Genomic DNA, 27,325 nt, shown 5'->3' with positions numbered 1-27,325 from the left:
CTAAAATTTTTCCAAGCAAAAGTTCTTCCGTATCCACGCGAAAAATATCCAAAATAAATTGTCGAAGTCAGTAAATTGATAAATCAACACTAGTTAACTTAGAATTAACTACTTAGGTAGTTGTAAGCATTTTTTTCTCTAAATGATATATAACGTTAATTGTATGTAGACAGTTGGTAAATTTTAGATCTATGTCTCTGTCGTGTAGACAACTTTATTTTAAAAAATAAAGATCGTTTTAAGCAGAAATATTAGACAATTCAGATTAAGACAGGCTTTGACTCGGGCCTATATTGGTATTATAAATAAAATAAAATAAAATAAAATAAAATAAAATAAAATAAAATAAAATAAAATAAAATAAAATAAAATAAAATAAAATAAAATAAAATAAAATAAAATAAAATAATTGGATTACAACTAGTGACCTTAACGGCCTCTACGATACCAGCGTCTTTACCTTGCGCCTATATCAGGTTTATTTCCCTGGGTGGTTTTCTTCTTTACAATTATTGTTGACGCGTGTTATTAGGAAATTTATTGTTTTTAACAGTATAATGCTTCAATATAGATTACCGCGAAAAAAGTTTAAATTTATAGTTAAAATTAATTATTTTAAATTAATAATTGTGTACGATATTTTAAACAAAATTAATTTAATTTAATTTAATTTAATTCGATGCAGTGTATACAATTCTTTCCCTATGACCTTATAAATGGGCAAACCTTGTTGACAGAATATCGGACGTAATCGTCCATTTAGATATTACCATTATTGATACGTCGCAAGTAGACATTTAACAAAACATGCAGGGCTGATAAAATCAAAAAAATATTGCCCAACAAAGCGGGGTCGTTACAGTTTTGCGTACAGCGCGAAACGGGGTCTGATCGGGGTCTGGTCTTGTTCTCGAGTAAATCCGGGCAAACCGCGAAGTCACTGTAACACCCACTTACATGTTCTTCCAGTACCGGGAGCGGACATTGTATGGAGGGGGGGGGGGTTGCTGTCGACCAGTGTCCAAAGTCCCGGGCTTTTGAGGGCGCCGCGGTCTCAAATGATTAGGACATGTTACCGACACACTGTCGTTATATGTCCTGTCACTGCATGCCCGTATACACTGTCTTGTAAATGCCATAACAATGTTTTTTCTTACCTTATAACAGGAGCAAAAAACCTGAGACGCGTTATTTAAAATCAACTTCAACAAATAAAGATCAAAAAACACAAATCGAATAAACAGATCGCGTCAATAAATAAACTTTCATCCAATCATTATGTCCTAACAATGCCGCGTTTGTTTAAAATAGAGATCATTGTGACCTTTCATTCTCCGCGTCGCTTTGGAACAATGAGTGACGTCATCTCGCGTGGAACGACAGGCGTGCGTTGAAGCGCCGCTTGCGCTTATTCGAGGAGCGTGGGCGGAGAGAATCGTCTCTATGGGAAGTCGGAAAACAATATGCCTGGACTGAACAAATGAAATGTTTGTCGTATTTTACTTTAACAGATTTTTCCAATATAAATGTATTAACCGCTTTACACCCGAAAATATATATACATGTAGTTGTTCCGGTTCGTCGACAAATTTATTTTTGGAACTACCACCGCTGTTATTTTTTCTCTAGAAGCAAAAGCTGTGGCCGGGATTAGAATGTAGCCCGACATTTCGGGAAATACTAGTAGTTCAACACAATAATGGTACATGTAGATTGACAGACGACCAAGAGATTCTTGCTGTATCTGCCTGTTGACGTGCTTGAGAGAACCCCCCTCCCGAGTGAAGACGCTGTGGTGTCACACAGAACGTGTCAGGAAACGTAACGGATGCAACGGACAGACATGTTGTGGAAAGTTGTAGTTTCAAATCCCTCATAGTAAATTATTGTATGTTACTAGACATACATCCGGGGTACCAACAATACCGTACCCGGATGTGGCTCCTCAAACATAAAAGTAATACGACTCTTCGGGATTTAGTCGCACCCCTACCGCAAAAATAATACGGGTCGACAATATCTCTATGTTTGGTAAAAGTCGTGTTTATCTTTATGTTGTGACTTAACGCTCAATATATGACGTAAATTTCAGTTGGAAATATTGCAATGTTTTCTGGAAATCGCGGATTCAGTGATGTCGCCAATTACACTGTTAGGTAACTCAGAAAATAAAACATATGGTAATGACAGTTTTGAATGAGATAACAAAAAAAAAAAAAAGAGAATAAAAACTGAAAATGTCATCACACACTTCAAGCTACTGCGTGTCACAAAGAGTTTTTTTTTTGCTCCAGTTGTTCCGGTTCGTCGACAAATTTATTTTTGGAACTACCACCGCTGTTATTTTTTCTCTAGAAGCAAAAGCTGTGGCCGGGATTAGAATGTAGCCCGACATTTCGGGAAATACTAGTAGTTCAACACAATAATGGTACATGTAGATTGACAGACGACCAAGAGATTCTTGCTGTATCTGCCTGTTGACGTGCTTGAGAGAACCCCCCTCCCGATTGAAGACGCTGTGGTGTCACACAGAACGTGTCAGGAAACGTAACGGATGCAACGGACAGACTTGTTGTGGAAAGTTGTAGTTTCAAATCCCTCATAGTAAATTATTGTATGTTACTAGACATACATCCGGGGTACCAACAATACCGTACCCGGATGTGGCTCCTCAAACATAAAAATAATACGACTCTTCGGGATTTAGTCGCACCCCTACCGCAAAAATAATACGGGTCGACAATATCTCTATGTTTGGTAAAAGTCGTGTTTATCTTTATGTTGTGACTTAACGCTCAATATATGACGTAAATTTCAGTTGGAAATATTGCAATGTTTTCTGGAAATCGCGGATTCAGTGATGTCGCCAATTACACTGTTAGGTAACTCAGAAAATAAAACATATGGTAATGACAGTTTTGAATGAGATAACAACAAAAAACTTTGAAGAGAATAAATACTGAAAATGTCATCACACACTTCAAGCTACTGCGTGTCACAAAGAGTTTTGTTTTGCTCCAGTTATTCCAGCTAATATGGATATTCCTACAAGTAGTGGTGGAGCGATTCTGTGACGTCATAATGCCGTAAATGAATGACAGCAACGTCGTTCAAATCGACAACTGTGTTTGCTAATGTAGTCGTTCGTCATCTCAAATATACAACATTTCTCCCCAATCATAATCTACATTGACGGATAACCACATGTCACAACGATACCGACGCTTTGAAAGTCTTCGTGTCGCCCAATTACGTCATAGAATCGCTTAACCACGAAAGGGCGCATGTAAATGTATATTTTAGTACAATATTATGCATAACCGAAAATAGTGTTTTTGCTGTACATGGTTATATACTGAATTCATAAAAATGGGGTAATGAGCAAACTGAGGGGCGGTCGCATGCCCCGGACCCCTAGTAAATTCGCGCATTCGGGCCGGGCGCAAGGCTGGTGAGAAGATCATCTCGCCCCCACGCAAAATGTCGTGCCTCTACAAGCAATTGTGATTGTCAGATAGATTTTAAACAAAGCTCACACACTATTGTCGCATACGACTTATGTACCACTTCCGTGTCACTGAGAATATTCTAGAACCGTACTGTGTCTGGGTGGAATATTCTAGATTTTGTTTAGAAACTGGTTGAATAGGTAATAGAACACTGTAGGAGGCAATAGAAGGTAATGGAACATTCTAGAAATTGGTAGTAAGTTCCAGACTCATTATGTATGCTGATGTAATGGTCTATTTATAGACAGTGTGGGTATATATAGGGGAGTTGTTCAGCACTGAGTTCAGATCGGAGATCTCGTTGAATTGTATTGGAGTTTAAGTATCTAGTTATTGGAGTAGTGGAGTTTTACCGCGTTATTGTACTTGATGTACTTATTGTACTTGAAACCTCATCTGTTGGCTCCGTGTTCGTATTTTATCATCGCCGCCAGGGAAGTCTTTCTGTTACTGTTGCCATTTTGGTATTTGAACCATCACACCTGTACTATACCAATTACGGCAATATCACGTTGCGTGTGACAACTATAAATAGAGTAAATGCGATATTGTACACTGGATCATTCAAATATCCGAGTCTAGCTAGTGAGCAAGGCGTACTTCTTTCAATTACTTCTGGGTGGACAGATATGGAAGGGAAACCCGCAATCGCCAACAGACGGAAGAAAACTTCCAGTGAGTCTGATACGTGGTATTTATTTACATGTTCTGTTCAGTCAAGTTGATGAAAGAACTTCTTTCTGCTGGGTCTGTTTACTCGTGGGAGGGTGGAGTAATCATGTTGTTTAAATACATGTATGTACTAGTAGTTTAAACTCGAAATATAGCGATCACGGATCGACGAGCGCGACCGGAATGAACAAACGAGACAGTAATCGTGCCGTCACGTGACACGTTGACTTGCTGAAACATGCTTCGACTCTTGATTAAAACCTGAACATTTTAATAATTTTAGTCCAATATTCGTACAATTAATTAATTAAATGATTATAATCGCTTTTGTAATGAAATGAGTGGTATTTAATTAGGATTAACATTTATTATAATTATTTTGAACAGTTTTTCATCCATGATACGGGTTATGAACAATTACTTGTAGTTCAAATTGGTTCGATATCGATGATTCTTGCTTGGCTATTTGCGCCCTCACAGACAACAACATGTTTAAGCCGGGGCGCTTTTGTTGTCTCAGGCGGCGAGTGATGATTTGTCTGGTCTCAAACCACAATTGAACGACGTACTGGTAGTCGATGTTAAAAGTACCTACACATCGGGACTATTTTTAGACAGCAGCCATTAAGAAAAAACAATATAAGCGTCGTTAGTTCTGTAAAATCAACCAGTAAAAAAAATAATAATTTAGCCCCAGAGTTTCTAACGGCGCATCCTGTGGTATACGTATCTGAAAAACTGGGATGAATTATTTAAAAAAAAATCGTGCCAGTAAAGCGACACATTTTGAAGTCGCGAACCTCATTTAAACCGTGTTCATTTTTTATTTTCAATAATTAATTTAATGAAGGCACGAACTAGAACTTTTTACATGAATAAATTAATAAATATTAGGTTATTTTATTTTTAAATTAAAATACTTCAGTTTGTCGGATACAGAAATACTGTTACTTAGGTTTACCCGTATATTGCTTGTTTTTTTTTGTGTGCTGACAATAAAAAAACGCAATCTGTACAACCACGGTTCGTGGCACAATGTACCAACCAACCCTCGAACAAAATACAGCATGCGATCACGTGCACACATGTCATTTTCTCATTGGTTTAGAAATCGCGGTCGCTGATGGCGCCAGTCATTCAACATGGCGGACAAGGAAAGCAGGGAGAAGCATGATATACGAAATTCGCTGACAAACCCAGGTGGATGGCTGGGACTTTTAACTTTCTTTATCCTGGCGTTGGCTTGGCTGGTGGGATTTTCATCACGAATGTTTGCCGTCATCCGATTCGAGAGCATCATACACGAGTTTGACCCATGGTGAGTTGGTACACATATACACTAACACATACACACAGGACGGCCTGCCTGCAGCGTGCGTTTTTATAAATACCGGCGACCTGCAAAGAAACACCGACGGTGTTCTAAGTGTGCTCACTTTCTGGTGTATAATCGCAGGAAATATAGTCGTTTAATTGCATAAAGCGACTGCATGCTTTGTAATTATTCATGTGCCGTCTACTCGGCGATCGGCCTGCTTCTATTGTGTGTAGTTTTGTCTATGCAATATACTACATACAGACCTACTGTGGGATTACAGAGCAACGAGTGAACATCTGTGCTCAAAGTAGTCCGTTTAGTCAGTGTATCGAAACCTTATGGCATCGCCGGGATTTACTATATTGTATATAAATGTCTATCAGATTAACACGTGTACGATAGTTAAGTCACTCAACGTGGATACGACTTAATTTCATCTCCTTTTTTTAGTTTAAATTAATTTTAAAATAAACTGGTCAGTCGTTTTTTTTCAGTACTCACCTACACAGGATGGGTGGTTTGTGATGTTTTTTTAATGTTGATGGGTTCACTTATTGCCCCCCCCCAAAATGCTGCTAAAACCACAGGACTACGGAGCTGGTATTCAGAAATTGAACCACAGAAAACAGTGTATCATAAAAACAGAAGTCTTTATTTGTAGGAGACACATATTGATATACACATCTCGTACTGTATTACTGTCACAGGTATAACCATTTCAGACAAGCTCTAGTACATGTAGTCATGATGAAGTACCTTCAGTCAGAAACACTGCATTCAAGGTACAGCATGAACACCATTTTCAGTACAAGTCAAGGCGGGATGTACATATCGCTACTTTATGACAATAACTAACAAAACATTGCAATGATACAGAAATGTCCTTGCTTGCTCCTCTCTACAGTCTACAACAATTCCTCCGTTTTACCTCTGAACTTTTATGTTTCTGTATTTTGGTGGCGCCACGTTGGAATTCCCAGCAATAAGAAGATCATTTACGACAAAGTAGGCACGTTTTGAGGAAGACCAAAACGAGTTTTGACGACAACCGGCGCTTTGCAACAATATGAGTCGGCAAGTTTCGCACAGAAAACCGATCTGTAGAGACTCGTCATCAGAGATTTTTTTTTTCTTTTTTGGAGAGCAGGCGAAAACTAATGCACGCTCGGATGTCATCCATAAAATTAAGTCGGTGTGGCCTTAGTTAAAAAAATGTGATATAATGCATAGATGAGTTTGGAGTTCCCCAGGCGAGCTCAATTAGTCAAACATCAATGGCTCGTGTTCGCTTGTAGTCTGTTGCGTAGTTTAATATTGCAATTTTGACACATACAAAATTATCTATCATTTCCCAATCAAATGATTTAACGTTTTTCATGCGTCAGTTTAAATGGACGACTACTTTTAAAATCATTGAGGGTCATCATCTGCGCATGCAAAGGAATCAAGTTCTAAGAGACGATAACAATTTGTGCTAAAAATGCTCGCGCATATGGAAATCCATATGGAATTCTCGTATTCACTCTCCTTAAAGTAGTTCACACCAAATTAAAAACTGTCCTGTTCATCATACTTTCAGTAGTATGGGTTCATGCCATCAGAATACCAAAAATGAAAAAAAAAAATTAAGGTCACCAACAATTTCTTTCAAGTTTCAAGACTCTAAATTGTTATAAAAAATGTTGTCAAACTGACTTTATTACACTAGTTTCTATGGTGATATTATTTCTTTATATCTCAAAATATTGCTCCGTGACATGGAATGAAAAAAGTCATACACTTGACATAAATCCTAATATGAAAACATTTTACAAAATTGAACTTGGTTGCCAATGGCAACTATGAAGAAAAAAAGAACTTCGTGGTCTGGATTAAGGCGTATTGAGCCGAATTCAAATTTCGCACTACCGGTACTGAGCATATTACTGCACATGTATGCAATGCATCATGGGATATAACCTCCCATTGCATATAATGGAAAAAATATCACCATGGAATCTAGCTAAATTAATTGACAACCAAGATCAAAATGTTGGTGGCCAACTGAGAAATTCAGTAACTAAGTATAAAAGTATTACTGTAAAATCTGTATTAGGAGCAGCATCCCTAGTAGAAGCCGCACACATTCTTCTTGAGAACCAACAATTCACCGTTTCTCATATGTGTAGATTCTCTAATAGAAGCCGCATCCCCCCTGTTGCATTGTACCATTTTAATAGTCGCGGCTTCTAATACATATTTTTCAGTAGTCGTCAGAATTTGTTTTACAATTACATAATAGACAACACAGAAACAGCAATTATGTTAATGTCCCTTACGGTTTATGCAGCTACATGTATTGTAGTATGTCACTAAAAATAACTTAACAATGAATGAATATGACGGGTGACGAAAATGCACATGTACAAAGTGTTGAAACGTGGGTAAAAGTTTGGCACCAAGCTGTTTATTTTGTTTTATGTTGGAGAATTTGCCAGTTGTTTAGATTGCCAATAAGTGACCTACAAATTTATTTTTAATTGCCATTGATTAAATTTAATCACCATAGCGACCATAATGGTCACAATCTACAGGACTGTACTGTCAGTTCAAGAGAGCCATTACCAAAAAATGATTTGAAGACTAGTAACAATTTATATGTGTAGAATAAAATAATATTATAAAATAACATAATAAACATTTGAGTTCACTGTCTCCACTGTAAGGAGAACAGAATACTTTATTTCTGTTTGTAGTTTCACATGGATGGGAATTGGTCTCGTACTTTCTGAACTGATGGAACATTCCACTCCACCAGTTCTCTCTTTTTACCACAAATGCACAAAATTTTCTACACTTTCGAAGATGGGGACAAAAGTAGCCAATTTTTTAGGGTGAAAACTAAAAATTGACTCAAATTTTGTCTGTTGGCTCCAAAATTAGGCTTCATTTCCAGGGATATTGAAGAATATAAGAAAAAAGTGCAGAAAAATTTGTGTGAAAAAGTCTGGTGGTGAAAAGGTTAATTCCTGATGAATTCTTCCCTTTTTAGCGAGATACTAGTAGGTTGTCAGAAAACTGCATCAGAGAAAAAAAAAAATCTAAAATTTACAAAATACATGTACTACGGTTTATAGTCTTCCCTTTCCTTCAGAAGCTTAGGAAAAAATAGCCAAATTTTTTGAGTAAAAACTGACTCAAATTTTGTCTGTTGGCTCCAAAAATAGGGTTCATTTCCCAGTGCAGAAAAATTTTGGAGAGAAAATCTGATGGTGTAACAGTTAATTCCTGTTGAGAACATTCTTCTAATTCTTTATTTTGTAGCGAGATAGGTTGTCCAATCAGAACACTGCATCAAAATAAAAAATAAAAAAAATATGGAACAAAATTTAAACGAGGCCAATATCGTATGCTTGATTGGACCATAGCAAAATACAATATGTTACATAAATAAAATAGTGTGTTTCTGATAACATTGTAAAGCAAAAATGGGATGCGCAGATGGAAATATTTTTTTTAGATTTTTTATTAATTTTGCTGACGTCCTTACTTACTGAGTTTTGATACGTCTGTGTTCAGCGGTGTTCAGCAGATGAGGTATTTACTCACAAATGCAAATACCCAGAATTTAATTATTAATTTAATTTAATTTAATTTATAGCAATAAATTGTACATACAATATAAGGATATTTATTTTAAAAAAGTGGGAGTCGCCAGCCTAATTTTTGAGAAAATAATGGTTGTATTTTAGTGTATAGTTGCCATTTTGGCAGTATTATAACGCTTTTACCATAGGGAACCTTATTTTATGCCATATTTCAAATTGCAAACTGGTGACAGGCTGAAATATACATGTATTGTGAATGATGGGGTACTTTTTTTTTTTTTATTATTCTATTCAATTGTTCTAAAAATAATGATTATTGGAAAATATTGGGACAAGTTTCTCAGAGTACGTCACTGTAACACACAAAAGAATGATATTTCATTGTACCATGGGACAATAGCTTAATGATTTTACATAATATACTAATGAACATTGTCATGTGATTTATGACCAATTTTGTCAAAAATTATGACTAGGTTTCTACCTGTAACTTTAATTGTAATCAGTTGGTTCGTACTGGTATACAGATCATTTTTGCAAATGAAATTTTCATAATACCTGAATAAGCAGTGATGATCTAAATGTATGGACAACATTTGAAAAACTACCCAGCATGCAAAATAGAAACAGGAAGTGAGGACCCTCCTCTGCTTCTGTTTTCCAGTTGTGCCATAAAATCCATCTAACAAATTTGTTTTTGTAAATACTTTTACTTTATTTGGACTTTTATTTGATTTTTTTTCTTTAGACGAGTATTTTGCTGTTGACCTACTGTAAATCACTTAAATTTCAAAATTGAATTATGAATTTAACTTCTCTTTTTATACATGTAGATTAATATTGATATACCGTTCTTTGAAATGGCAAATATTGCATTGAGATATCCTTACTCTCGTCTAATTGTTTTGAAATCGCTACAACAACGCCATGACCTTTGTTTGTCCTGTTTTTTATGTTCACCTTGACACGTAACTTGCGAGATCATTGGAAAAATGGTCTATTATTTTAAATTTTAAACAATTTCCCAAAATACTGTAGAATACTTTATTTTCGCTTGGAATTTATTTTCGCTGTTTTCGCTGAAGGGATGATTCTGTGAAAATAAAATCCAGCGAATATACTTTTTTCCCTATATTTCACTTTCAACTTGTCAAAAATCAGTGAAAATAAATTCCATACAAAACACCCAAAATGCCTTTTCTGCGAAAATTAATTCCAGCTAAAATAAAGTATTTCACAGTAACCTTATTGTTATACATCTTTTCCTTCCAGGAGCGCATCATCGGAATGCTGAAATCCTAAACGTTCAGAACAGATTTAGCAAACTTCTAGACACTGGAGGCAGCCATTTTTGTTTTTATTAGTAGAGGACGCTTACAAAAGTTACTGCATAATCGTTTTTGGAATTCATGTTTCCTAATATGAAAATATCCAGTGCGATACTGCAAAATTACGGCACACTGTAACTTATGGTGACAGATATATAATAATTTACATTCTATTTTATCCCATACCTTAGGATGCCAACTATGCACATTCATATGTGCAAAATATTAACTGCTGCCTAGACTAGATTTCACTCAGGATTGTTATTCTGTAAAAACGTGGCAGGCTGTCGCCCAGAAGTGACAAAACTGATCAATTTCAGCGAGAGTGAGTGAGTGATAGTTCAAACAAGGTGGTGATCGCACTGTTGGATTCATTCATTCAATACCTTTTATGTGAAACAGCTTCAATATATCTGCAAAATGAATTCATTGCTTTAGTTTGTCACTTGGCTTGTAAGGTGGACTGTTCACCCACAACTAGGTTTTAGAGAAAAAACTGAAATGATCTATCATTTACATCACATAATCCAAAAATTTAAAAAAAAATGATATTTTTTTCTCATGTTTTCCAATTGCTACCTTAGGCATTACTGCGTTCATCAAAACTTAAAAATAAATCTACCAGCAAATAAATTGAAAATATATAAAAAATACATGAATTTAAAGAAAAAAAACTGTGTGGTAACATGCATTGTATGTATGCATTAAATTACCATAATGCCATTATGATAGGAAGATGGTCACACAGCCCTGTCACGTAGTCCTAAACATGGAATATGGTTTCTGTAATAAAATGCACTGTATGTATGCATTAAATTACCATAATACCATTATGATAGGAAGATGGTCACACAGCCCTGTCACGTAGTCCTAAACATGGAATATGGTTTCTGTAGTAAAATGCACTGTATGTATGCATTAAATTACCATAATACCATTATGATAGGAAGATGGTCACACAGCCCTGTCACGTAGTCCTAAACATGGAATATGGTTTCTGTAGTAAAATGCACTGTATGTATGCATTAAATTACCATAATACCATTATGATAGGAAGATGGTCACACAGCCCTGTCACGTAGTCCTAAACATGGAATATGGTTTCTGTAGTAAAATGCACTGTATGTATGCATTAAATTACCATAATACCATTATGATAGGAAGATGGTCACACAGCCCTGTCATGTAGTCCTAAACATGAAATATGGTTTCTGTGGTAAAATGCACTGTATGTATGCATTAAATTACCATAATACCATTATGATAGAAAGATGGTCATACAGCCCTGTCATGTAGTCCTAAACATGAAATATGGTTTCTGTGGTAAAATACACTGTATGTATGCATTAAATTACCATAATACCATTATGATAGAAAGATGGTCATACAGCCCTGTCATGTAGTCCTAAACATGGAATATGGTTTCTGTAGTAAAATGCACTGTATGTATGCATTAAATTACCATAATACCATTATGATAGAAAGATGGTCATACAGCCCTGTCATGTAGTCCTAAACATGAAATATGGTTTCTGTGGTAAAATACACTGTATGTATGCATTAAATTACCATAATACCATTATGATAGAAAGATGGTCATACAGCCCTGTCATGTAGTCCTAAACATGGAATATGGTTTCTGTAGTAAAATGCACTGTATGTATGCATTAAATTACCATAATACCATTATGATAGGAAGATGGTCACACAGCCCTGTCATGTAGTCCCAAACATAGAATATGGTTTCTGTGGTACTGTAGAATACTTTATTTTTGCTTGGAATTTATTTTCGCTATTTTCGCTGAAGACATGATTCCGTGAAAATAAAATCCAGCGAATATACTTTTTTTCCTATATTTTCTATTAAACTCATCAAAAATCAGTGAAAATAAATTCTAAGCAAAACGCCCAAAAAGCCTTTTCAGTGAAAATTAATTCCAGCGAAAATAAAGTATTCCACAGTAACATGCATTGTGTGTATGTATGCATTAAATTACCATAATGCCATTATGATAGGAAGATGGTCACACATTGATTTTGTTAGAACAGTAAACTTGCATCTCTATATGGTAGAGCCATTTTGGAGAAATTCAAAGTTGTCTAGTAAGTACTGAGAGATTTTATGAAGACCACACAACACAACACACAATTTTTATGTAAATACGTATCATTTTGATTCATTTCAGGTTCAATTACCGATCAACGCATCATCTAGTGACAAATGGTTTTTATAATTTTCTAAATTGGTTTGATGAGAGAGCATGGTATCCACTCGGAAGAATCGTTGGTGGAACGGTGAGTAGCTAAAAGACACAATGTTTATTTAGCGTCCGTTCTGTAATAGCTTTTACGGATACTGTAATAGCTCTTTGCGTAATGCATGCACTTACGAAATGACAGGTATGTCTGTGGTCAAGTTACCATACAGTCCTGGCATAACTTTACCTCTAATCTGACTATCAATTGGCTTTGCCCTTTCATAACAAATTATAATATTTGAAATAAGTGTCATTGTCACTAATAGTTTCAACTGATTTTTAGTACATGTGATATTCACCTATGTTGCTAATATGAGACATATTTGTAAGGATTAGTCTGCGTAGTTTAGATATGCGGAAGTTTTTACGAAGCGTTCCGTTGATAGAGGGCATGATTTAGGGAAATGATGTGTTAACAGATTATCCTCGGGGGCAGACATCCGGGCATTTTCTACCGCCTGGCAACCCTCGCGGTGAAAACAAAGACCCAAAACTCGCAGAAAACGGTACTTTGCAATGGTTGTTGAGAGTCCCCTGAACAGTGTAACAAGATTAGCCCTACGTGTGTAACATATATAAATTTGGTTGTTCAGGATTACTTCACAGTTGAGTTTGTGTTGTTTTTTCGAGTTTTCACCGGCTCCACCGGCGTTCCACAGCAGCACGCACAAAGCCAATAGAAATACGTGGTGCAGTGGTGCGCGTCTTAGCAACGTAGAACGTCCGTGACGTAGCTTCGCCCCCGAGGATAGGGCCTTTGATGGGTTTATATACCACAATTTGTTTTCTAGGCACAAATACAATACTGATAATTTATTCTCAACAAAAGTTTCTTTTTAGTGATGACCTCGATATAAGAACGAGTTATATATTTAACTATTTTAATTTTTTTGATGCAGATGAAGTCCATAATGGAGATTATTAATTTCCATTCTGTCTGTCTGGTCAACTATTTATGATATTGTTTTTTTTCAGGTCTATCCCGGTTTGATGATGACGGCTGGCGGCATCCATTGGGTGTTGAATGCATTGAATATACCAGTGCACATCAGAGATATGTGTGTATTCTTAGCACCACTATTCAGGTAAATATTTGACCTATCACATCAGAGATATGCATATATTCTTAGCACCACTATTCAGGTAAAAATTTGACCTATTACATCAGAGATATGTGTGTACTTAGTTCCACTATTCAGGTAAATATTAGACCTATCACATCAGAGATATGTGTGTATTCTTAGCACCACTATTCCAGTCACAAGTTGACTCCCCTAAACTATGACGAGAAAGGACTTTTCTATCAATATACTAATTTTGTACATTGTGTAGTTTGAACTTTGTTGCACTTGGAAGTTGTAGTAAATACTGAACTGTGTAGTATAATCATATTTTTTCATTATTTCAGTGGTTTAACAGCACTAGCCACGTACTTGCTAACTAAAGAATTATGGAACGCCAGTGCTGGACTTCTAGCAGCAGCATTCATCTCAATAGGTAAGTTGAATAGAACAGTATTTACATCCAACAACACACTAAATTATGCTACACCACACAATGCAACTTCATGTTATGCAATGCCACACCACAATATGCCAATCCATGTAATGCCATGCCATGTAATGCCAATCCATGTAATGCCAATCCATGTAATGCCACACCACAATATGCCAATCCATGTAATGCCATGCCATGTAATGCCAATCCATGTAATGCCAATCCATGTAATGCCAATCCATGTAATGCCAATCCATGTAATGCCAATCCATGTAATGCCAATCCATGTAATGCCAATCCATGTAATGCCAATCCATGTAATGCCAATCCATGTAATGCCACACCACAATATGCCAATCCATGTAATGCCATGCCATGTAATGCCAATCCATGTAATGCCAATCCATGTAATGCCAATCCATGTAATGCCAATCCATGTAATGCCAATCCATGTAATGCCAATCCATGTAATGCCAATCCATGTAATGCCATGCCATGCCACACATTATACTAGGCCACATACCGCACAATACAATGTATTTTACATGTGTTGTATACATCTCTGAGTCTCATATTGAACAGGATGCGATGCGACGACCACCGCCCATTAACATTTAGTTAGCTATAAGCTGTTTTAGTTTTCGAGACTACCATGTATCTACAGTAAATCAGCTTCTAATTTGGCTATCAGCTGGCTTTGCCCTTTCATAACAAAAATTATAATTTGTAAACTGATCATTCTTTTCATAAATAATTTCAATTGATTTATTGTAGTATTTACCAATGTTACTAATTTTAGACATATGCAGACAGATGACTCTACGCAACTTAGATATGTAGTAGTTTTGAAAGCAATCTAAGATTAAATTATTGAAATCACTGGTAGCATTGTGGTTGTCGCATCAGACTCATGTTCGGTAGACCCAAGTTCAAATCGTACATGTACCTCAGGTTAAACACCAAAAACTCTGAGAAGCCCAATTCCACTGACTGAGATTCATTCACTAACGAATGCGACTTTGGGGGAACCTTGGTTAAGGCAAGTGCTTGTGTTCGTTCGAACCTGATTGATGCCAGGATAGCGCATTAAATTGCCATTATTAGTCCCCGTTCGGGGACTTATGGTTTGCCCTGTGTGCGTCCGTCCGTCCGTCCGTGCGTCCGTGCGTCCGTGCGTCCGTGATCACCTGTATCTCGAACATGCATGGACCGATTAAGTTCAAACTTCACTCATACATCACACATTATATGGGACATATGCACATGCATTTTTTTCATGATCCGATTAAGATAGCCGAATAGCGGCCATTTTAAGGCTGAAAATGCATCAAAATCGCACATTTTCACCATTCCGGACCTGGATCTCAGTTATGCATGGACAGATTTTGTTTAAATTTGGTACATACATTAAACATAATAGGACCTTGATGCACGTCTTTTTTTTTTTTGGATCGGGTTCGAAATAGCCGACTGGCGGCCATTTTGTTTTAAAGAATTCAGTTCTGGATCCGTATCTGAGACATGCTTGGATTGATCGAGTTCAAACTTCACACACACAAGGTACATCATGTCACAAATATGTATGTGCATTTGTTTCATGATCTCATTAACGATAGCCAAATGGCGGCCGCTTTAAGGTCGAAAATGCATTGAAATTGCACATTTTCACCATTCCGGACCCGGATCTCAGTTATGCATGGACGGATTTCATTCAAATTTGGTACATACATTAAACATAATAGGACCTTGATGCACGTCATTTTTTTTTTCGGATCAAGTTCGAAATGGCCGACTGGCGGCCATTTTGTTTTAAAGAATTCAGTTCTGGATCCGTATCCGAGACATGTCTGGATTGATCAAGTTCAAACTTCACACACACAAGGTACATCATGTCACAAATATGTATGTGCATTTGTTTCATGATCTCATTAACGATAGCCAAATGGCGGCCACTTTAAGGCCGAAAATGCATTGAAATCGCACATTTTCACCATTCCGGACACGGATCTCAGTTATGCATGGATGGATTTCATTCAAATTTGGTACATACATTAAACATAATAGGACCTTGATGCACGTCATTTTTTTTTCCGGATCAAGTTCGAAATAGCCGACTGGCGGCCATTTTGTTTTAAAGAATTCAGTTCTGGATCCGTATCCGAGACATGCTTGGATTGATCGAGTTCAAACTTCACACACACAAGGTACATCATGTCACAAATATGTATGTGCATTTGTTTCATGATCTCATTAACGATAGCCAAATGGAGGCCGCTTTAAGGCCGAAAATGCATTGAAATCGCACATTTTCACCATTCCGGACCCGTATCTCAGTTATGCATGGATGGATTTTGTTCAAATTTGGTACATACATTAAACATAATAGGACCTTGATGCACGTCTTTTTTTTTCGGATCAAGTTTGAAATGGCCGACTGGCGGCCATTTTGTTAAAGAATTCAGTTCTGGATCCGTATCCAAGACATGTCTGGATTGATCAAGTTCAAACTTCACACACACATGGTACATCATGTCACAAATAGATATGTGCCTTTGTTTCATGATCTGCTTAACAATAGCGAAATGATGGCCATTTTAAGGCCGAAAATGCATCAAAATCACGTATTTTCACAATTCCAGAACCGGATCTCAGTCATGCATGGATGGATTTTGTTCAGATTTAGCACAATGTGTTGTACATATGCAGGTGCATTTCGGTCATGATCTGCTTTGAATGTATATGTCACTCAAATATGAACGGAACGGGGACGTGTCATTGACAATGACTTGTGATAAAAAAGACACACAAGCAGGATTATGAGTCTGTGAAAACTGTAGTTCAGTTGGCCTATGAGTTAGTGCCTGAAGCTTATAGACAGAGATTTAGGCATTTGCAGCGTACCAGTGGGCAGACATTTGTTCAGTTTGCTCAGGCAGAGAACGACTTGCGCTGGAGCTACATATGTAGTAGTGAGAGTACTAAAAGTCAGTCTCTAACACCTAAAACAGCTGAGAACAAGAGAGTATGGGGAAGACCTTTTTGTTACTATTGTAAGAAGGCAGGGCATGTGAGGTTGATGAATAATGAGAGCCAGGGGAGGAAGCCAGTGTTAGAGATTCTGTTAGGAAATAGTTTAGTTTAATCTTGAATTACATTTAAAAAAAATACAAATCTAGGAATTCAATGGATTTTAAGCTTTTTTAACTTAATTCTCTTTAATTGGTTCATGTAGTCCCAAACATGATTATGGCTTTTGTGGCAAAAATGTGTCAACACTTGCAATCTTGCACATACAGTACAGTTCTCGCGGAAGCTTTGGCTTCACTTCAGCTTCACCTTCGCTTCAGCATCGCATCATTATGGCATTGTTATGGCTTCAGCATCGCTTCAATGTCGCGACATTAAAAAGTTAGGCGATTATCGCTTGGCTTCATTGTGGCCTCATTATGGCGACAATGTGGCATCAGCATCGCTTCATCAAACAAAGAAGTACTGTACTCATTTCCTCCAAACCTCTTGACCGCTTCCGCTTTTGACCGGTCAATTTCCGTTTTATTTTCGACCGTGCAAAAATTCGGACTACTAAAAATTTTCTGGTTTTCATAGATCACGGTTACTAGTTTAGTAACCGTGCATAGATGTTGAACAACCGTCAAAAGTTCAAATACTTTTTGTTTTAACTATCTATAATTATATGCACGCAATCTGACCCTTTGACCTAGATTTGGCTGGGATTGAATATTTTATTTTAGACAATATTCCGACGTGACGCACTGCTACAAAATGTATTCAACAGAAGTACAACATGGTTGTCTGGGTTTCTTTTCCTGATTGTGTTGAGTTTACGATTTGTATAATTATTGTTGTTTCCCCCCAAGCAGAAGACAAGCCGAAGGACCATGAAGCTAAATAGAATTCCCACGCATGGACGTGGACTGAGTGAAAGAAAATATTTCTAAGGCTAAAATAAAAATGACCTACTATTACACCTCTTTGTGTATTTGTCAATTTTGTATATATTTGATATGACCGTATGATCGTAAATACCTAGAAAAATCTCGTCTTTCGTTAATAATTTCATTTGTTTGAAATGTCTACCGACCGTAATTTGTTTCTCCAAACGGTCCCGACGTCCGTCATTCAACACAATCAGCATTTATTTATCGCAGTTCATGGGGATCATGTCTCGTAATTTGCGGGCTGTACAACCAAATAATTAAACAAGTACTATTTATTGTATTTTTGTTTTACCTTGCGAAACTACAACAGAGCGTAGAGTTGTCGCGGTTAAATAGTCGCCTTGAAATCGATGGAACTTCAACTACTAGTATTCATTTCTCACCTTGAAATAAAAAAATCGAAGAGCATTGGGGGATATATTATTAACCAGTCTTACGAATCGCTAGCTTTATTTTATTCGAATTCATAAAATTCACGAGTTTTCGACATTTGTTGGCAACTTCCGCGCTAAAAGGGTTGAAAATGTGGGTGTGGTTTTCTCGCAAAGTCCTGTTGATAATACGGACAAATATGGTTCTGTGACCCAGGTCGTGCTCCGATCAGGTGACTCTCAGCCAATCAATGATGTTGTAACAAAACATATTTAACGCAAATTGAAGGGTCGTCGTACCATCCAATCTCCATCGTCGATTCACAATTCTTTTTTTGTGCTGTGACAGGCTTCGCAATTATTCACTGAAAAACATCGGTATATTTTGACAAACGGATGGGATTTTACCTCAGTTCAAAAAAAGAAAAAAAAGAAAAAAAAAACAGGGCTGAGATACAAATCAGTTTTACAAGTTGGGAAATAAGGTAAACCAGCCTGGGGTCGATGATTTTCAGTATCGAAGGACTTCCGTGTGAATCATGATTTTCAAATTGTTCATCGGCTGGTCACCAAATATTTACGGCCACACTAAATGGACACGTTTTTTTCTGAAGCCCAATAAATTATTTCTGCATGTCAAGCGCTATTCGATTTTTTACAGGGCATGTGGCTCGTTTTCATTCGAAAATATATTTGTGAGAATACTTTTAAAGTACGTATAGACTGAGCTCAGATCACTGATCGTGACTTAACTTTGAGAATTGGTTGTCAAATTTTACCAGACCGATGCCACCACAACCATCCAATCATATGTTGGAAATGTACGCACTTGTTTTGGAACTTTGTATCAAGATGACTGGCGACGACGCCGACGCACCAGGCGGCGTACGTGTGTATTGCATGTTTTAGTAGTCCGGGCATGGGGTCGGACTCGGCTAAAACTAAACGAAACATAGAAAAATACCACCGAAATGAGGAATCTGAATCTGCTCTTCTAGCAGCAAATAAAATGAGCGAAAAAAGGTAAATTTTATGACAAGAACAGTTTCACTTCGTATACAGCAAATTGTGTTGTATCAGAACGACGATTGCATCGTGTGATTTGAATTTATCACGATTTTCCTGCCAGTCAATATGAAACTCGTCACCTTGCCGATTGTAATGTACTTCGCAAAGTTTTTGGTGCCCAATACTCGCAACACTAAAATAATTAAACAAGATATCTTTTTAAAATGTCATTTTACTCTTGATCATATTATTTTATTCGCCTTGAATTTCAAATCGATTACATATCGAACTTCTGTACATGTTTTTGTCTACTGCCCTTCTGCGTGCAAATAATGAGGTCATACTCATGTCATAATAAATTGAAGCTGATGCCATGTTGATGCCATGAGACTGCGAAGCTGAGGCCACGATGATGCCACAAAATAGCGAGGCGAACACAGCTTCAATTTTCAATGACGCGAAGCTGATGCCACAATGATGCGATGCTGAGGCGACAATGAAGCCATGCGTAGGCGACAATGATGCCACAAAAGCCAAAGCTTCCGCGAGAACTGTACTGTACATGTACAAAAAAAGTGACATTCAATGTCCAAACCTGTCGCCTGGCACAATAAAAATAAATAAAAAAAAAAAAATAGAAAAAAATTATCGTCTGCTGGAAAGCCATCACAGAAACCCAAATTGAATGGGGAAAAAAACATATTCAACAGACAATGTATTGAGAAAAATACAAGTTTTTATGAAATGGCAAATCTTGCCGGGAGCCATCGCAGGAGTTAAGTTACAGCTGCCTTGTACAGTATTTTCACTTCCTTTTCTCAGAACTGAATATAGTGACGTCATATTTATATTACTGTAAAATGATTAATTTTCACTGGGTTTAAGTTTTGCTGATTTAGCATTTCAGGCATATTCAGTAGGTTTTAAATTCACGGTTTTATCATTTAGATAATGTGTTTTATGCTAAACTTTACATATTCACTTGGTTTTAATTTAGCACATTTTCCAGTCAGCGAAATAAGCAAAATTAAAACCCAGTGAATAATTAATCCTTTTACAGTATATGATACAGTATATATCCTTCTAAAATAAAATGTCACGTACACAAAAACAAAAAGCAAAAACAAAGAACCGGAGTGGCTTATACTGAAATACTAAAATACTGCAGTACAATTTTACTTCCTACTAATTTCTTTATTTTTTGCTTGGAATTCAGTGAAAACAAAATTCAGCAAATATAATTTTTTTTTCTGTATTTTACATTTAACTCGACAAAAATTAGTGAAAATAAATTTCCTACCAAAACATCCACAATGTCTTTTCAGAGAAAATTAATTCCAGCTAAAATAAAGTATTTTACAGTATCGTTATCTTTTATTAATATTTTTGTATTTTAAAAATTTATGCTAAAATTTGAAAAGAAATTAAACGTAATACTTTTTCTTTATTCATAAAACTCTTTATATTCCATAAAATATGAATATTATTACAGAGTGGGAAAAGTATGATAAGAAAAAATAATGATTCATTTCATCTCACCTACAGCCAAACTGTTTTCCCGCCAAAATATTTCAACAAATTTTCTCATATTTAAATTTTTTATTTCTCTAAAACATACTGGTTGGAATTATAAAGCTTAATATATTTTTATTAAAATTTCGTGAAAATATCTAATTTTTAATGTTAACAAATTTTTATATGAGGAACTACTTGATGGATGGACACAAGTTGAAAACAGTGGTGATGAGGTCAATGAAATATGCATACTTGAGATGTTGTTGACAGTTGGTGAATTAATAACGTGAGATATGACGTGGGATGTCGCCGTTTGAAAGGGTGCATTTATGTTACCATAGCGATACAAGATTCAGATCAATCAAACATCATATCAATAGTTCCTATGCTTTGTTTCATCAAGTCCTTTCAGTCAAAACCACAACATAAATATTTCCAAATTATTATTTTTCTTGACATAGAAAAAAGTAGTGAGAACTTTTCTGAAATTTAAAAAAAATTCAGAATATGATATTTTTTATAAATGTTGATAAAATATTTTTTAAGTTTAATCAGGCCAGACTTTTATTATCCCTTGTTTCGCGAACATGCCAAATGAACAGGAGCTGAAAATGAAATAAAAATTAAATTTTATGTCAGCGTAATTTCTCGCGCCCGCGACTTGTAAGTGCAAAAATTTACAAAAAAAAACAACTTTTATCTTCATTTTTTTCCTGCTCGCCGCATAACAAACCAAAGTTGCATTTTCGTGGGAGTATCAGATGAAAAACAAGGTTATACATAGAATAGAATTTTATTTCATTTCTTCTCTCCGTCAATGACCTCACTTACAATTCTTTGAGAATCACACAAATCTAATGGAAAAAAAGAATTAATTTTATTTTTTTTTCGCCCTCCTCAAAAAAATTACCTTATAAAAACTCGAGAAATAAGGAATAAAAAAAGTCTGACCTTAGCATTTTTATAGAAGAAAAAAAAATATATATAAGCTTAGATTGCTTTAAAAACTGACATGTATCTAAACTGCAGAGTAACCTGTCTGTATATGTCTCATATTAATACTGTAAAACCATTTATTTTCTCTGATATTTAATTTCACTAGATGCATTTTGATTTTTTAAGCATATTCACTGTCACAGTGTAAGGCCTGCTTATCACAATTGAGAAGGCCACCCACTGAACTCACACTGGACAGGGGGTTATTTCGCTGCTAGAATTGGGTAGACAAGACAATAGTGCTGGAAATGAAATACACATACACCAAAATATTGAGTTAAAGCTCCTGGCTTTAATACTCTAAAAATAATTACAAGAAATAAAGCACTGAAAAATACAATGAATAAAGTCACTAAATTTTGTCAAGGAAACTTTTAAGTTTTATTTTTATTTTACATGTTCTCTTAGATTTAATTTAGCGGATTTTACTTATCAGATAGCGAAATTAACCAGTGAATAATTAATGCATTTACAGTAAAATTTTCAGACACCACAAAAAGAATAAGTTGAAATTATTCATGACAATGGGCTTCAAAACGATGCCTTCACCCATTGACGTCATCAGTAGAGGGCGCAATTTATTTAAATGATGTATTTAAACTGCCTTAACAAGCCATAGGGCCTTGATTGGTTTATAATTATTAATTAATTATTTTTATTTTTTGATTTTTATTTGTGATTATATACAACTCTTCAGTGCAAGCTAGCTTCTATACTCCAATATTTCAGGATTTGTTGCCATGGCAACTGATTTTATCATTTTTCATTGTGATCAGTGGGAGATATTCTGCATATAATATAAAGTGGGAATAATTTTTATGAAATTGAAATGGTTTTTAATGCTATTGCTGGTATATGTATAAAAATGTAAATTTAAAATATTGTTTTCACTGGAAAGTCTGTGTATAGGTTCAAATATCAAAATAGTTCCCGGAATTGCAGCAAAGATTCATGGGAAACCATCTTTATATATTTAGATGTGTCGATTGCCATTTCTTGGAAATACAGCCTCATTTATCAAAGAGTTAGAGAAGCCAATATATTTATATATATTATGTTAATGTCTCCAGACACAAAGATCATATACTGTAGAAGGGTTAATTATTCACTGGGTTTTAATTTTGCTTATTTCGCTGACTGGAAAATGCGCTAAATTAAAACCTAGTGAATATGTAAAATTTAGCGTAGAACATATTATTACATATGTACTGCAGTTTATTTTGATTCGTCCCTGAAATCAAAATCAGTATTTCAACACTTCATATGCAAATGAGGTCTGAGAACAAACAAAGTAGTCCCTTCAGGAGTACCGTTTTTCGAAACATAGCAGAAATAAACAATATTAAGAAGTACAATATTTTTTACTTGTGGTGCATGAATATACTTGCCGAGTGAAATGAAATTCGAACACCAGTAATGGTACCTTCAGCCAGTCACTTATTTTGACAAAAACTAATTTGCATATCACCCATGCAATAATGTTTTCGGTATTTCGGATATGCAAATGAACATGGTATTTCCTTCGGCTATTGAACTATTTTTATTTTGTAAACACATTTTTGTCTGCTATTTTTGTTCGATTCAAATGTCAGGCAACATTTTTGACGTGTTAGGTGTACATCACATGGAATACTACGATTGGGAGAACTTAATGTATGTTGACCACCTGGAAACTGAGTTTTATAAACTTTGAAGATCCACCAGCATTAAAATCGGCGATTACTTTGCAGCCGCAACCATCAGCAATCGAGATACCAGGTTTCTGCTGGCGACGTTGCGGCGTTACTCAGTTCCAAATAAAAATTACCAACGCCAAAAGAGCAACATTTTAACCGGTAATCAAGACTCAGTCAATCCACGACCAGCAAGCAACATCACACACGAAGTTGTAGCATGCAGCTCAGCGACAACCGCTGTCAACAAAAGTCATCTCGTCAGTGGAGTACTGCAGTTGTACAGCATGTTTGCCAAACGAATGCACAATTCTGTGGCGGAACTTTTAACTTCAACATAAACTGTGTATCATACACGTCCAGTTCAAGTTCTGGTTCTGTCGTGGTCCCAACTAAACGTCAAGTGTTCACACTAATATTATGTCACATTTTAATTAATTTTTATTTATTTTCAGTGCCTGGATATATTTCGCGATCCGTGGCGGGTTCTTTTGATAATGAAGGTATAGCTATCTTTGCCCTCCAGTTCACATACTACCTTTGGGTAAGTACCGTTGTCATGACAACAATACATTAATCATTAAGATGGCTGCACCAGTGCATGATTTCAGTGAAATCAACATTATAACAACTTCCTTTTCTTTAGATAAAAAAAAAAGTTTTTGCTTTTCAATGCAAATAAAATTGAAAAATGTGATGTGATTTAATTTGTTTTTGTTTTATGATTATTGAATATCGCAACAAGAAGATATGCTTTCATTATTTAACATTTATTATTTCAATGTAGCATTTATTAAAACATTCTCTGATGTTTTAAAACAAACATTTCCCCATTCTGCCATTGGTGGCGCACTTCATTAGTACTCTATGTGAAATTGGAGGAAAAAATGTGAGGTGCAGTTTTCAGGCTGGTGCATGTAATGTTGAGAAGCAAAACTGTTTTTTTTGTTTCGGCCTAATTATCTTGTATATCATGTTATTTACAAGTTTACTACGATATCTAACAGACAATTTAGCTTGTGTACAGTACCTTATTCAATCCACATTATTATTTGCTTGTCTTTTATGCTCCAGTCATTGTCAACTCCCACCCTCCCCCACCTCAGGATGTAGTGGGGGATTTGGAAATTATTGTTGTAAAATTTGCCAAATTCCCCACCTCCTGGGGCAAGAAGGATAGGCAAATCTCCACCCAAAACAAACTCCCCACATTTCCCCCACTATTACCACTTCCCGCAGGACATGTATCCTAACATGTATGATCTATGTACTAAATTTGAATGAAAACTGACAAAGCATGTCCAAAGTACTCAATGAACGTATACACATGTGCAGCTAGCGATGACGGGACACGAAACACGGCTACTGTAAAATACTTTATTTTCGCTTGGAATTAATTTTCGCTATTTTCGCTGAAGGAATGATTCAGCAAAAATAAAATCCAGCGAATATAATTTTTTTTCCCTATATTTTACATTCAACTCTTCAATAATCAGTGAAAATAAAATCCACACAAAACACCCAAAAAGTTTTTCCAGCTAAAATAAAGTATTTCACAGTATTACCCCCACCTTCACGGCCACAGTTTGGCGGTAAACGCCGTCTAATGTACCACATTTGTCCCGTATCGCCCGGGGTGGGAGGAGTTAGGGTTGACATTGACTGGAGCATTATTCTGAGATATTCTTGATTGTCATCTAAGTTGTTTGCCCTTTTTTTATCTGCCTTTTATTCTGCAGGTAAAATCAGTGAAGACTGGATCAGTGTTTTGGGCGGCGATGACGGCGTTCTCGTACTTTTACATGGTCAGTAAATCATACATTATTTTTTTATATCATGCTCATTATTATTTGTAGTTCTTAGAATTGTTTGCAATTTAAATTCACTGATTATCAGGGTTCTCCCCAGAAAAAATGCATAGCGCCGGGGCTACTTTGCATAATAATTTGCATATCATTTACATATCTTTCCTTCATTGATTAACAGAAATTATTTACAATTATGAATATTAGTGAGCTCAGTCACAGGGCAAATCTTTTTTTAATGGAATCAACACATTATGTTTCACAATTTAGAAGAGTTTGAAACATTCTCGAAATACAAATGCTGCAGACTAAAAACACAAATAAATTATTGTTGCAATTTAATTGTTTTGTAAAACCTTGAGAGAAACGCATTCAACACGTTAAGCCAGATTTATGTTCACGAATCTCATAATTTTATTCACTCCAAAAACATTCTCCTTCAAAAAATCGATCACGTAATTAATTGACGTATTGTTGTAATTTATTATTCGTACCATCAACTTCTAAAACGTTTACAATTACAGTAATGAGCGAACAAATAAAGCTTCAAAACGATCATCAAAGTTACGACGTGACATAACTTACTTGGCCATGTTATACACCAGTTATAGCAATAATTCCTCAACAAATTTAACTTTTTTTTTTTTTGATATGAAATGTAAGTAAAATCCGACTTATTTTTATCGGGAGCGATTATTTTTGATCACTTGATCGCTTCGGTAAAAAAACCCAGACCCGCCATGATGTTTGTGAAACATTAGCATGTGTCCTTTGACCCGATGGGTCAAGAATGCCATTAACCAATCAAAATGCTGCATGGTAATGCCCGTAGAACCCGAAGTTTTCCGAATGGTAGTGATCATAAAGATTACATTGCGGAAGTAAAGCGATGTCGGAGCACGATGTGTTGGCATCGATTTCAATTGACAACTGCATGATAGCTTTCGAAATAGGTGATTTGCAATTTTTAAAAGGTAAATTAGGTCTTGAAAGAAGAGTTTTTACATGATTCGCAATGATAACAGTTCAAATGTATTTTACCAAATCACGCAATAAACACGTTTTTTTCTTGAGTAGCGTGAACTGATCGTGAACTCCGATTTGACCATGTTATATCGAGGTGGAATTGATTTTGAAATAATTTTAGCTTTCAATCTAAAGACTGTGTCTATCGCAGAAAGTATTTACTTACAAACAAAGAGGTGCTAATTCCACAAATTTGACTAGCCGCTACGTATCGTGCGACTAGGTCTATTGTTTATAAATTATAATCCACGACTGACAGGATGCGTGTTGGTCGGTACGTAATTATACTAACAATCAGACAATAGTCCTCGTCGGAAGCATTTCCGTGGTGGACACTAATTTTGAGTGACGGTCGGGGCCGACCGACGCGGCAAACAAAGATTTTTCACATCTGATATTGGCATGTCAAATATGAAATCAAGCGCCGAGGTGGGAACACATAGCGCCGAGGTCCCAAGTGAAGCGCCGAGATTCACAGGTATAGCGCCACGGACCTCGGAGCTAAAAAGCCCTGGGGAGAACCCTGATTATTGTTAATTATTTTGAAAAATAGATTCTTGTTCTAAAAAAATGGTGTTTGACAAGTGACTGCAAACCCAAGATCAGAGATATTACTTGAGACAATGTGACTTTTGTATCAACTTCATGCATACAATGTACTGTAAATGCATTAATTATTCACTTGGTTTTAATTTTGTTATTTTCACTGATAAATAAAACTTGATACATTAAATGTTTGTGAACACGCGAGATAATAACAAAACTCATTGTTTCCTTGATAAGTTTGTGAAATTAAAACACAG

General features: G+C 35.9%; 1 protein-coding gene across 1 annotated transcript in view; it reads left to right on the top strand.

The window, feature by feature from the left end:
* Positions 1-5,323: 5,323 nt before the first annotated feature.
* The window catches only part of LOC100376596 (dolichyl-diphosphooligosaccharide--protein glycosyltransferase subunit STT3B-like), a 46,827-nt gene continuing 24,825 nt past the window's right edge, over positions 5,324-27,325 (top strand). The window contains exons 1-6 of the mRNA XM_085494602.1: positions 5,324-5,499; positions 12,601-12,709; positions 13,648-13,757; positions 14,081-14,169; positions 24,147-24,235; positions 25,431-25,496. Of these exons, the coding sequence (XP_085350728.1) occupies positions 5,324-5,499; positions 12,601-12,709; positions 13,648-13,757; positions 14,081-14,169; positions 24,147-24,235; positions 25,431-25,496 (639 nt within the window). The remainder of the gene's footprint in view (positions 5,500-12,600; positions 12,710-13,647; positions 13,758-14,080; positions 14,170-24,146; positions 24,236-25,430; positions 25,497-27,325) is intronic.

The sequence above is a fragment of the Saccoglossus kowalevskii genome, chromosome 20, assembly GCF_978046115.1.
Source record: "Saccoglossus kowalevskii chromosome 20, keSacKowa6.1, whole genome shotgun sequence".
Taxonomy (NCBI): domain Eukaryota; kingdom Metazoa; phylum Hemichordata; class Enteropneusta; family Harrimaniidae; genus Saccoglossus; species Saccoglossus kowalevskii.
Note: the sequence above shows the minus strand (reverse complement) of the source record. Positions and strands in the feature narration are given on the sequence as shown.